Raw genomic sequence first — 13,286 nt, 5'->3', positions numbered from 1 at the left:
ATTTTCTAGGACAGCAGACAACTTTATAAATTTATACCTTGCATAAATCTGAGTTGTAAAATAGAGAAATCCCTTTATTACTTACAGGCAGCTTGAAATTACTGGCACAATTTCCATTTTAAGACGATAAGAAAAACCAAATATACACAAATAGAGAGATATTTATTGCAATAAATGACTACAAGGCACATACATTATTGACATCAATGGTGGTCACAAAAAAGCGAAAACACTCACGAAAATATTTGACTAGAATTTGTCTTCTATATTATAGGAACCACTCGGTACATCAAGTACGTATCTATTTACTACATGAGTAGTCAATTCAAATATCGACAGTCAACAATCACAATAAAATGATGCGTATCGCTATTATTATCTGCCTAGGCACTTCATTATAGAGAACACTTGAAATCTTACGACTATGCATGGTCCCAGTGTAACGTACACTAAACATTAAAATTTACTTAATGTTAACATTATATACCCCTGATACGGGTGAAGACCTCAACGGTTGCAGAGGCGGAGATGGGCCCCATCGGTATGGCAATGCAGGACGGAAGGGGCAAGTCATAACCTGGAATCTGACAGAGGGCAGCAGTAACTGTCAGTACCATTCAGAGGCGGAGGACAGGAGTCCCAGTATGCCTTTGAAATAGACTACTCTGGGCGCCGTTCCACTCGCGTCAGAGTACTGCGGGGCAGAAGTCAAGAGGGAAACCACTGCCCTATTTTTCCCTAAAAAGTAGCATGGCGAGGAATTCTACACACCTACAAGAGCATGGCTCTTAAATTAGTGATGATGAACATATATATACAATGCATACATTTTCATAACGCGATAATAAACCGAAGTGACATTATTTGCTTTGCATAGTGTGCTTAAAAGCTTAAACCGTCACACACACGCACAAAATAACTTCGATGTTTTTGGGGTTAGTGTAACTCTTCGTACCTACGTAAAAAAATAAGCTTCATTAATCATCACCATTTCATAATTTGTAAGTAAGAAAGAAACAAGAATACATGCCAAAACGAAAACCGTTTGAACAGGTTTACATTAATACCCCAACAAGTGTCCAAATAGGCAAATACAATAATGAAACAAACAGTGGCATCTGCAGTGGAAGGACTTGTGCAGTGTTTACATACTTTCCTGCTGACAGAAGTGCCAGAAGTGGGCTGAATGTAAACGCACGAAATCAACGAAAATCTCTTTTGAAACTGGTCTTAGAACTCGTGTCACCGCCTGCGTGCACATCATTTGCCTGGTAGCGCAGGAGTTTATCCTCTGCAGCGCGTATGCGCTCCTGAAGTATCTCCACAGTCCTATTCAATAGTTTGATCTCTTCTTGGAGCGGATACACTTGCATATTCATCTGCATCAGCTCTTTCTCGTGCGCCAACTGTAGAGTGTGAAGCTGGAAGAAAATAATATACATAATAAACTCGCCCGTGACACCTAATCTGATGGGAAGACCAGATGAAATGAACATCAAGTAGTCAGAAGACAAAGAACCTAGAGGATCCTAAAGAAATAATCCTAAGCAAAGAATCATGAACCTTACGGAAGGTGACTATATCTAGCCACCTGATTATATGCTAGCCTCGTGTCTGTGTATGGACGTATGTATTTTTATAGCTTCGCCTATAGATAACAAACAATAGTTTAATCAATACATACATACTTAAATGAATATGCACAGAAAGTAGAATTTAAGCAAACATTGGAATATTATGTCACCATTAATTAAGGAATGCAATGATGTCAAAAGAATGAAAGAGAATCCACGGGTGTTTTAAGGACGAAGTAAATACATTACGTATTATGTAATGTATGGTAAAATTATAATACTTATCTTCTTCTTCTAATCGTGTGTGTTGTGAGGTGGAATACCAGCCTCATCAACCCTGGTGTCAGAGTTATGATTGAGCCGCCAAAGGCCCCTGACATGGCTCATGTAACGATTACTCACATACATCAGTAAAAAGTAACCGGGGCCAACGGTTTAACGTGCCTTCCGAAGCACGGATCATCTTACTTTCGGACAATCAGGTGATCAGCCTGTAATGTTCTAACCAAACTTAATTAATTTATAATACTGGAATTTATAATACTGGAAGTACCTAACTAACAATAAAACCACTAAATGAAAAAAACAATATAGGTACCTACACTATTTTGCCCTTCTGATGACACGTTTAATTTCTGTATTCGCATAAACGTGCAAACATAGACTGATGGTGCAAAAAGCACGCACACATTTTGATTGAATTCACTTAGACTTTCCTACCTACATTAATATTTTGGTTTTGAGTTTGGGTTTACCCCTAATTCATGGAAATTAATGGGTCGATAAAATGTCTTTCCCCTATAAGGTAAATTGTAGCATTATCCGTGCTATACAAAATTTTGATACGTTATTGTGTTTTACAATTCTACTTACGTCTTGGATGCGTTTCTTTTTCAGTAGTATGAACTCTTCGTTAGTTCTTTTAAGAGAGTCTAGGAGACTATTTCTCTCAAGCAGGTAAGACTCTTTTTGTTTGCGAGCTTCCTCTAACTCCGTTTCCATTTCTGTGTTCATACGCGCTAGAAGATTGTCTGCAGATTTGGCCTGCTTGCACACAGTTTTCTTCTGCGGGTTTAAATTCATCAGCACTGGAAAAACAAGACAATGTCAAAGAACTTTTTAATACCTGAAGTATTAGTTGGAACTGTTGAAAGAGCCTATGTCACCTACCTTCCTTCTCCTTTTGTAAATTTCGCAAGTTCTTCCGTAGTTCCTCTGTTTCCCTGTTAATCTTGGCAATGGTGCGTTGTTTGACTGTTAGTTCAGCTTGGAGGCCTTTTATCGTAGCTACTAGATAACTATCCTCTTTCAGTTTATTTAGAAGCAATGCAGAATTCTGAGATATCCTACTCACAGCCGACGAAGCTCGGTCTGGTTTGATCACAGTTTGAGTAGACATAGAACGCAACGGTTTTTGTAAAGTCTGTACAGCTGAATCTACTACATTCGCTCTACTTATCTTATTTTTAAGCTCTGAATTAACTTTCCGATCTTCCATCAACTGTCTTTCCACGTCAATAATGTGGTTTTCGTATTTCTGTTTCATGTCACCGAACTTTTCTTGTAGAGTTAGTAATATGCCCTGAAAGTGATCTTCTTTGTCTTTTAGTTCTTGCTGCAACCTTTGTATACGATCTTCCAATAGCTTTTTTTTATTATCTTCTACTGTCGACGATTTTGACGCAACTGTGTAAAATTAATTGAGTTAAATTGCAATTCAAAAGTAATATAAAAAAAGTATTATTAAAACTTACCAATTAAAGCGGATACCGAATCAGGATGTTTTCTTTTCAATATCAATTCCATCTCCTTGACTTGCCTCTGAAGATCTTGTATCACCGCAGCATCTTTCTCGTGTCTGATCGTCAAGTTCTTTCTTTCATTCCTCTCCTTATTGAGCTCTGCCATAAACCTGCTTTCGTTTTCCTTTGCTGCCTTCAGCTCAGTATTTCTGTTTTCATATTGTTTTCCGAGCCGAGTTATAAATTTTTCACACTCGGCTAGTTTTAGATCGGCAATGTGTTTCTGTTCATTGACTTGGTCTAATTTCTTTCTGAGAGCTTTATTGTCGTCTGTTAGCTGCACATTAAGCAGCTCAAGGCCCTTTGCTCTTTCGTTTGTGTCTTTAAGCTCCTCCAACAAGCCTTCATGTTTACAAACAGACTTTTTGGGTGAGTTCGTCACATATTTGGGTGTTTTCGTCGCCTCTCTTTTCTTGGAATCAATCACACCGGCGGAGAAAGGCCTTGCTTTCGGTTTGCGTCGTGCTTCATTAACATTTTCCTTGTGTTTTGGTGAATGATTGACCTGAAATGGTTCTTATACAGTAAGTTTCTAATAAAAGTCTATTTTAGAAAAGTCATACACCATATTAAGTACCTATCCTGCCTATCCAGATACTACTCTAAGTACCGGTCATTGACCGGCATTTACCCAATATTTAAAGCGTTGTAAAACGATAAGACCCTTAGCGGTAGTCTGCGCACCTTAGCTTAAGATAAATAAACCATTATGAGCGTGTTTACTGTAAGGAGCATTTGTCACCGCGTTAAATAACTGCAAGTTGGTGGCAACGACCGGTCATGGCATCGAGCTAAAGGTTGTCATTCTGGTTCCAAAACAATCATTTGAACCGGCGCCGGCGCCTGATTTGAAGCTCGTCTCGAACGGAACTTCCTGCTTTTTTATAATTAGGTATTAAAAAGAGTCATTTAATATCTAATACCGCATCTACATTATTTGAACTGAGGATATCTACGAAATTCCGGGTACTATAAGTCTTAAATCAGTACCAGGAACTATTGAAAGCAATTCCTATTATTTAGTCAATTGACGATAAGTATATTCATTAAAGTCCGCCAGTGGGATAATACCATAAAGTAGGTAGGTTCAAGACTTGATGAAATATCCTTACACGCAATATATACGCACGTATGAGATACATGTAATTACCACAAGTTATGGTATTCCATCACAGTATGGACGTCATCATCACAATTATAGTAGGAGTTGTAATACGGACAAAAGTTTCGCATTAATACCTCATTCAACTGCCACTTCATTGTTTGTAGAAAATTGTTAGTAAGTAGGTATGATAGTTTGAAAATCTCAGATATAAGGATATTAACATATCTATACTAACAGATGAATATAAGTCACGAACGACACATGAATTGCACTTAGAGTTAACACACTGCTAGCCTAACACAAGCTACAATAAGACAATGAACAGCCCTACAAGAGGAACACCACAACATTGTAGCAATTTTCCACAATATCGAACGTGGATAAGGTTTTATCGCTAGGTACAGTAGAGAGCTTAAAAGGCGGGAACGAGGTGCGCAAGCGCATCAGTGTTGGGTGCGCGGTACATCAGAGTCAGTAGCCATGGGGTCGCGGGCGCATGCGGTCGTGCTTCTATTGCTGGCAGTGGTAGCGGTGCCGAGCATCGCCCTCATCAAGGAACTAGAGCCCGGACAAGGTAAAACATTTTGCTACTCATATCCTCAGGCCAAGGATGCAGCCATAAAAACTGACACCAAGCAATATGTGCTCCCAACTATCGAATAAAAGCTATATAATTTACTAAACTTATTAAAGAACAAATACTTCCTGAAAACTAGTTTAAAAGAAAGTTTACTTCAATCAATATTTCTAAGTTTTATTCGAACATCTGTTCAGAAACTTATAAGAGTTTATTTTTCTTGTTAACAGTGACATTTCTATTATAACTTTACTATGCAATTTGATATTAGAAGTCATTTTATTTTCAAATAAATAAATGGGCATTGTTTAATCAACATAAGTTGTAACGAGGAACTTGACATAGTGACGTGTTGTTCCAAAGACCGGAACTGAGTATTCTATAGGAAATCAGAATTCCGGGCGAGCTGTTGCCTTGTAGCTACGGACGTGAGCTAAATGTGACATCGAGCCGCGAACCCTTCCGAATCCAGTTCTAATACTGGTTCATAGGAGACCGTTAGACCAAGATCGAACCAGTTGTGAATGGAAATCAAGCCGGGCCAGAGAAAGTCATTAAACATGTCAAAGGAAACACAACACGCATTCTAATGACCTGTGAAACTATTATCAATGCGTGATACCGTACGGTACAGTATAACGAAAAGAACGCCACTTGACAGTCACAAATTGCGACATATAATTTAGTTGCGTAGGTACTGCACATAAAAATTAAGTACTACAAGTGAAACTTTACATATCGCTAGTGAGACGAATGTTTGATTAATGTTTAACTGTAATTTTGTAAACAAACTACGTACCTAGTACCTATGTTATACTAAATGAGTTCCAGTCCCTCCGATTATGAGGGGAGACCTGTGCTGTGCTGTGACATTTAATATACCTACATATTATATCATCTTGTTTGATAGCATCCAATTGGAACAATATAGGTAGTAAAATAAATACACCCAATAGACTGAATCACGCATCATGGCATGATCAGGATCATGATTATTATTCTAAAACAAAAGCTAGAACACAATAGTGAGATAGTATCAAATACAATTTACATCACAATCACAAACTTACAAAAGAAAACATGAACATACAGTAGATACAGTACAGGTAGCTTAAACGCTTAATCGTGTTCATTAATGTTAGATATATAATAGCTACATGAGTAATAGCGAGTAATCACTCGTGATTCGTTCGTGAACTTCACACAATAGCCGACGAACAATCTAATAGAGCTTAAGTACATAATGGTTTAAAGGTACACCTAGGTAACTACCTAATAGTGCAATGTGTACAAAATAAATATACGTATATAGCATATTATATTATTATATACGTGTATTTTTTTAAGACGGAAGTCTAAACAACTTGTACTGCTAACGTGGAAATACTTTTTCAGTTTGGCCCGAACGTGGATCAGTGAAACAACCATCAGATTTAATTCAAAATGTAACTGATACTACTGAAGACGCAGTTCCTGCGGAATCAGAGTTAGAAGACGCGCCGCCTGAAGAAGTTTTAATTACTAAAGCGGCGGATCTCACCAAAAATGATGTACAGAAAGTGGATTATAGCGGCGCTCAGGTTTGGAAAGTTCCGACGGATAAAACCGGCGTCAAGAATATAATTTCCCGTTTACGACGCAGAAACCGTAAGAATATTTTTATACGTCTTTACAGTTTTTCTGATAAAACAAATTAGTAGTTAATGTTGTATTTGTTTTTCAGTTCTTTCAACGTGGGGAGGCAATCAAACATATATCGACGTTCTCGTGAAATCCAACGCTATCACAAACGTGACGCGTATTATGAAACGAGAGAATATTACCTACCATGTCGTCATCGATGATCTTCAGAAGAGGATCGATGAAGAGAACCCTCCGCTTGACCAAAACGAGTTGGAACTTCAAGACAGACGAGGTTTGTAAATGTCACTCAGGGCGATCGTGGATACAAGATCATTAACATATTCCAAGGGTTGTCGTTCTGTTGCAGCAAGAGCTTACAATTTTTGGCGTTACAGGGCCGTCAATCGCCGGCTAGGTATTGCAGGCGTGTACATGGGCTACAATTCTCTCGATCTACCGATGGAGTATTGGCCAAATGCAAATTGGGGTTCGTTGTTGTCACTCGGCATGGATTCTGCACGACTTTGCACATTAAAATGTGTGTTCTAATTTTCTCGTTTGGAAAGTGTGCCTTGGTTTTTAATGCTCTGTACGCTTTCCCATATTGTCTCAGTAACTCTAAGTATGTCGGTGATTGTGTGTTTCTTTTTGTTACTAATTTATTTTTTACAGGTTATTGAGGCTTTAATTACGATGTTGACTGCTGTATAGTCATTGTCAACTAACTAACAGTTCCGAGCAATTTTACACTGAAATATGTAGGCGTAGAACATTCTGTTCTGTATCTTATGATTTCTAATTTATGTTTTTATTTTAGGACATCGGATGACTTGGAAGCAATATCACCGACTTGCAGACATTCACGGCTTCATGGATTACTTGGCGAAAACATACCCGTCTATAGTCAGTGTACAATCTATTGGAAAATCATTCGAAGGCAGAGATCTGAAGGTAGGATGACCACAGACTTAAGTTACAAATACAAAACTATTTGCAAATAAACACAACAGAATAACAATAGAATTACTATCGGTGGTATTATTGCTAAATGACAATTTTAGGCATCCTCAGTTCTAAAGGTACTAATTAGGATATGTGGAAACCATGACCTAGCTGGCATAATTAAGGTTACGTCTTTAATAATCCGTATAATTATACGAAAGAGGTGCCACGTACTTGAGTCAAGGATTCTTATTATCTCAGCTTTTGATTTTAAGATTAAAACTAAATAAAGATGATGATTACAGATGCTTCGCATATCGAACGGCAAGGCGGGTAACAAGGCCGTTTTCATTGATGGTGGAATACATGCGCGGGAGTGGATCAGTCCTGCGACTGTCACATACTTTATCAATCAATTCGCTGAGAATTTCGATGTGGAATCCGAGGATATTAAGAACATTGATTGGTAAGATATTTTATCTACCTACTTATTGTCTTATTTTGTATATGTTTAATTTAGATTTTGGCAGAATTCGGCAATCTTCTTGTATCGTGTGGTATGGTGCCAGGTTACTATTGAGCCGGGCCTCTGACATGGCTCATGTAACGATTACTTACCCACTTACATCAGTAAGTAGGTAGGAACCGGGACCAACGGCTTAACGTGCCTTCCGAAGCACGGATCGTCTTACTTTCGGACAATTAGGTGATCAGCATGTAATGGCTTAACCAAACTGGGGATCACAATGTGATTTTTGCTATATATCCTCACCGGAATTCGAACCCGGGACCTCCGGATCGTGAGCCCTACGCTCAACCACTGAACCACAGAGGATAATGCCATTGCCATTAATACATAGCATTGTAGTATAGGAATAAGTACAAAGTTCTGCTCTAATATAGAAGGATCTAGGTAAGTGCAAGGTACTCAAGGTACTTAATTATTGGTGCTAATTCCTGTACACACCATCTAATTTTATTTTAAGTTATATCTGCCATTTTCTTATCAGCTAAAAAAGAAAGGGACGGGTAATCGTCAGGCATAAAATTTATGGAACACACGTCAATTTTAGGCAGAAATCTAAAACAACTCTCTAAAAATTTAACATCGGCTAATAACTCGTCAGAATTAAGTTGACGGAACACGTCAAACGGGTTGCTATTTGATTCGCCCGAGTTATTCATTTGTTTTAAAATTAACAGCCGTCAATAATCCGTCCCTTTCCCTTTCGGTGGATAAGAAAATAACACGTACATATAATTTAAAATAAAATTAGATATTGCGTACTGGAATCAGAAGTTTTATGAATATATAAAAGCGGTTTAATATATTCATACATACATAACATACCTAAACTACGTCCCAATGCTGGGCACAGGCCTCCCCTCAATCAACCGGAGGGGGTATCGAGCATACTCCACCACGCTGCTCCAATGTAGGTTGGTGGAGGTGTTTTTACGGCTAATAGCCGGGACCAACGGCTTAACGTGCCCTCCGAAGCACGAAATCATCTTACATTTTCGGACAATCAGGTGATTCAATCCTGAAAAGTGCTTACCAAACAAAGGACAGTCTCACAAAGTGATTTCGACAATGTCCCCATCGGGAATCGAACCCGGACTTCCAGATCGTGAGCCTAACGCTCAAGCCACTAGACCACGGAGGCTGTTAAAAATATATTTTATACTTTCAGGTATTTCGTACCAGTATTGAATCCGGATGGTTACGAGTACACCCATATGGCAGATCGACTCTGGCGCAAGAACAGGAAACCCGGTGTGGTGGGACGCGCGTGTTACGGCACCGATTTAAATAGAAACTTTGGGTAAGCACGGTTCCATCTTCCATTTTAACGGGTACGGTCATGAGTACTAATAAGTATACACTTTGATACCATGTCACATTAACTTTTTGACAAATCAAACCGTAAGTCTCATTAAATGTCAAATATGATAGTGCGACAGGGTTCTAAAGTGGGTACATGATATTGCTCATGCATGACTGTACATTTATTTAAGACTCTCGTGACCTTTGTAGTTTCCTATTCCGTTTAAAGTTTGTATGGCCCAATGGCACTGATCTCAGTACACACCGTTTAATTTTATTTTAACTTATATCTGTCATTTTCTTATCCGCCGCAAAGGAACGGGACAGGTAATCGACAGGCATAAAATTTATGGAACACACGTCAACTTTAGGCAGAAATTTAAACAACCCTCGCAAAATTTTATATTGGCTAGTAACCTGACAGAATTAAGTAAACAACAGCCTCTGTAGTCCAGTGGTTGAGCGTTGGGCTCACGATCCGGAGGTCCCGGGTTCGAATCCTGGTGGAGACATATCACAAAAATACCTTTGTGATGCCTAGTTTGGTTGGGACATTACAAGCTGATTACGTGATTGTCCGAAAGTGAGATAATCCGTGCTTCGGAAGGCACGTTAAGCCGTTGGTCCCGGCTGCATTAGCAGTCGTTAATAACCATCAATCCGCACTGGGCCCGCGTGATGGTTTAAAGCCCGATCTCCCTATCCATCCATAGGGAAGGCCCGTGCCCCAGCAGTGGGGACGTTAATGGGCTGATAATGGTGATATGACGTATTATATTTTGTGTAACAGCTACCGTTGGGGAGGTAAAGGAGCTTCAAACAACCCTTGCAGCGAGATATACCGCGGCAGCAGAGCATTCTCGGAGCCCGAGACTAAAGCGGTATCTGTAAGTACTTTCGCCATTAACTCTTGACAGTGCTTACTTACTTAGAACTTAAAAACACTTCATATTATTTAGATAACATATTTTACTTATCTATTAAGACATGACTGTCTGAGTGCCCATTGAAGAAACGCCATCTACTTATCTCTAAAAGTGACTAATGCCAACACGCACTTAAGACTAGAACATCTTTAAACTGATGTCTACAGAATGTGTTTGTTGTCTAAGATCAACAACTGTTTCCGGTAAATTTAGGTGAAGTAAAAAGCTGTTACTATGGTGCTGAAACACCTCCTTTGACCTTATTCACTTATCAATATTATCATTCTTCGAAATGGCGTGCGATGCGATATTTCAATCAATAGTGTAACGTGTAATAGTGTAATAACGTTGCTTTATTTAACATGTCGCGCGTGAGAAGCAGGCTCTGTGTTATGACGGCGCAGACCAGGGATGTCTTGGATATGAAATTTCGGATGCGGATTGGATACGGATATAAGAATGATTATTGTACCGGATACGGATAATAAATTATATCGGATATCCGATAGTTTCGGTTACGGTTACGGAGCTCCCTAACATACCTGGTGCAGACACTCTTTAGTAGATAAACCGTCACATTAAAATGTCCCGGATTTAATCGAAGTATAGTCGCCTCTACACTCACAATAATTAATTCCAATATTGTTTGATTCATAGTTAAAGTGATTACATTACGACCGTCAGTCCGTCAATATGTTCTTACTGGTTCTAATTTCAAATAACTTTATTCTTTTCAGAATTTTATCAAGAACATTGCTTCAAACTTCACAGCGTACCTAACATACCACAGCTATGGCCAGTACTTGCTATACCCATGGGGATATGACAATGTAGTCCCTCCAGACTACGAACAATTGAACCTTGTTGGCAACAACATTGCACAGGTAAGGCAAATGATAGTTACTTACAAATTTCATAAAAGCTCACAATTTTATCCCAATTGGAGTTGTCAGAGGTACACAACCCGTAAGATGTATAATTCTCCACACCTCACCAAGCTTTCTGTCAGACCTTTCTGTAGTATGTTAATTTCTAAATCAGTAACTAACAATTCTTCATGAATTGATATTAGAATCAAGAATTCTAAGGTCACTGTAAAGCATTAATCTATTTACCTATTGTACTTATTTTTCTTAAGCAGATACCTTCATTACTTAGTCCAGATAAGGTTTAAAAATTTTGTAAAAATGTCTATATTCTCAAGTTGGTACAATAGATACAAAATACTTATAAATAAGATATTCTTTTACTTAATAATAATAATAAAACTCCATAGGAGCAAAATATAGAAACAATATCAAACATTTTTTTAACTACCTATGTTTTATTATATTTCAGGCGATTCAACAGACAGGTGGATCCCAGTACAGTGTGGGGTCTTCAAGTGGTTTATTATACCCAGCAGCAGGTGGTTCAGACGATTGGGCTAAGGCACAGGGCATCAAATACACTTACACTATTGAACTAAGTGACACTGGCAAATATGGTTTCATCCTACCAACTTCATACATTGAACCCGTGGCTCGTGAGAACCTTGCCGGTCTAAGAGTACTAGCCAATGTAGTACACAAGGGATAATATAGCCTTTACAGGTTTTGCCAGCATTTTATTTTAGATTAAGTGTTTATCTATAAGTACAACAGAACTTTTAATTTATTATTTATATAGTTTTAAGACAAGTAATTAAAATAAATAATAAAAAATTTCGATTGTTTTTCATTTCATAAGGTTTTTGTATTTAAAATAAAAATGTGAAATGATTTTCATATTTTAAGAATTAAACTAACGAGAACATACCTGCTTTCCTGTAGAATGTTTCTCTTTTTCTCCATTTTCTTTATATTCAGTGGGTTTGGTCACTTTTATTTGAGGAATGGCCAAAGGCTCTACCGTGTTTGGAATTACATGGTTTGAGGCCGTCATTATTGGACTTTTTAACAAATTTTCTGTCTCATTTGCAATGTCTTCAGCTCTTTTTAATATCAACTCTACATCGTCTACATCAGCTCCTATCACACTATCCTTGTTATTAGCAGCAGATAACTTAGTCAGTTCGCTAAATATCATTTTAATTTCTTCATCACTATCCTTATAGGCTTCACAAGTCTTTTCAAAATTCAAAAATTCTTTTGTTGAAATACTATTGTCATTCGATAAAGGCTCCTGTGGAAGTGCTACTGAACTTTGTGCCATTTTAACTACTACCCAGTCTTTTTTGTATTTATTACGACTACTTCCTCGCAAATCTCGACTATTTAATAGGTCTATTTTTAATAACTTCAATTTTATCAAAATTTTATCAACATAACTTCCGTTGCTTAGCAACGTCTATCTGACAGCAAGTGTTTTATGATGCAACAAACAACTTCTTATCGATAATTACCGGTTAATAATTATGCACGTATCTAGCCTGAATTCTATAAAAAAAAACGAGTTAGAGACAAAAATGAAACGTTTTTTGCTATAAAAAATAAATATCGACGAATATATTGAATAAATGGTATGTGAGAACTCAAGGACTAAGTATTTGAATCTTGTATTTTAAAAAACCTAATTCGTCAAGTGCATTCAAAAACTTATTTACGTTCCTGTTTGTGGTCTAGTATAACTTAACAAATTTGATCTTGAACATGAGATTAAGTTATTAATGTAACTAAATTTTGATATAGTTTGCTATTTCCTCGAAGAATTGTCTAAGTGGAATACTATATGATATGATTTTATAAAAAAAAATGAGATAGATAAGTCGTAATAGTACCTGATTTGATTTAGTTTCAGAACGGAAAATCATGTATACCATACGAAATATATCTTAAAATATAGTAGAAAATACTCCATTAAAAGAACCGGTATCGATCAATCGGCGATTTGTAATAAAAGCAATATTAAAAAAAATATCAAGGAAAGGA

General features: G+C 37.6%; 2 protein-coding genes across 3 annotated transcripts; one reads left to right on the top strand and one right to left on the bottom strand.

The window, feature by feature from the left end:
- Positions 1-169: 169 nt before the first annotated feature.
- On the bottom strand, positions 170-12,685 carry LOC126373606 (centrosomal protein of 162 kDa). Of its 2 annotated transcripts, none has more exons than XM_050019791.1 (5): positions 12,175-12,685; positions 3,329-3,881; positions 2,745-3,260; positions 2,448-2,662; positions 170-1,421 (listed from the first exon to the last, which is right to left on the bottom strand). In XM_050019791.1, exons 1-5 carry the CDS (start codon positions 12,568-12,570, stop codon positions 1,203-1,205), a joined length of 1,899 nt encoding a protein of 632 aa, XP_049875748.1. In that variant the 5' UTR covers positions 12,571-12,685; the 3' UTR covers positions 170-1,202. The 2 variants fall into 2 exon arrangements, with proteins under 2 accessions (XP_049875748.1, XP_049875749.1); XM_050019792.1 differs by lacking the exon at positions 12,175-12,685 and adding an exon at positions 4,616-4,721.
- On the top strand, positions 4,906-12,083 carry LOC126373608 (carboxypeptidase B-like). Its single transcript, XM_050019795.1, has 9 exons — positions 4,906-5,055; positions 6,454-6,705; positions 6,782-6,973; positions 7,499-7,632; positions 7,929-8,089; positions 9,318-9,449; positions 10,242-10,338; positions 11,115-11,261; positions 11,716-12,083. Exons 1-9 carry the CDS (start codon positions 4,962-4,964, stop codon positions 11,953-11,955), a joined length of 1,449 nt encoding a protein of 482 aa, XP_049875752.1. The 5' UTR covers positions 4,906-4,961; the 3' UTR covers positions 11,956-12,083.
- Positions 12,686-13,286: the final 601 nt, after the last annotated feature.

The sequence above is a fragment of the Pectinophora gossypiella genome, chromosome 16, assembly GCF_024362695.1.
Source record: "Pectinophora gossypiella chromosome 16, ilPecGoss1.1, whole genome shotgun sequence".
Lineage (NCBI taxonomy): Eukaryota > Metazoa > Arthropoda > Insecta > Lepidoptera > Gelechiidae > Pectinophora > Pectinophora gossypiella.
This window is presented reverse-complemented; position numbering and strand designations above follow the sequence as displayed.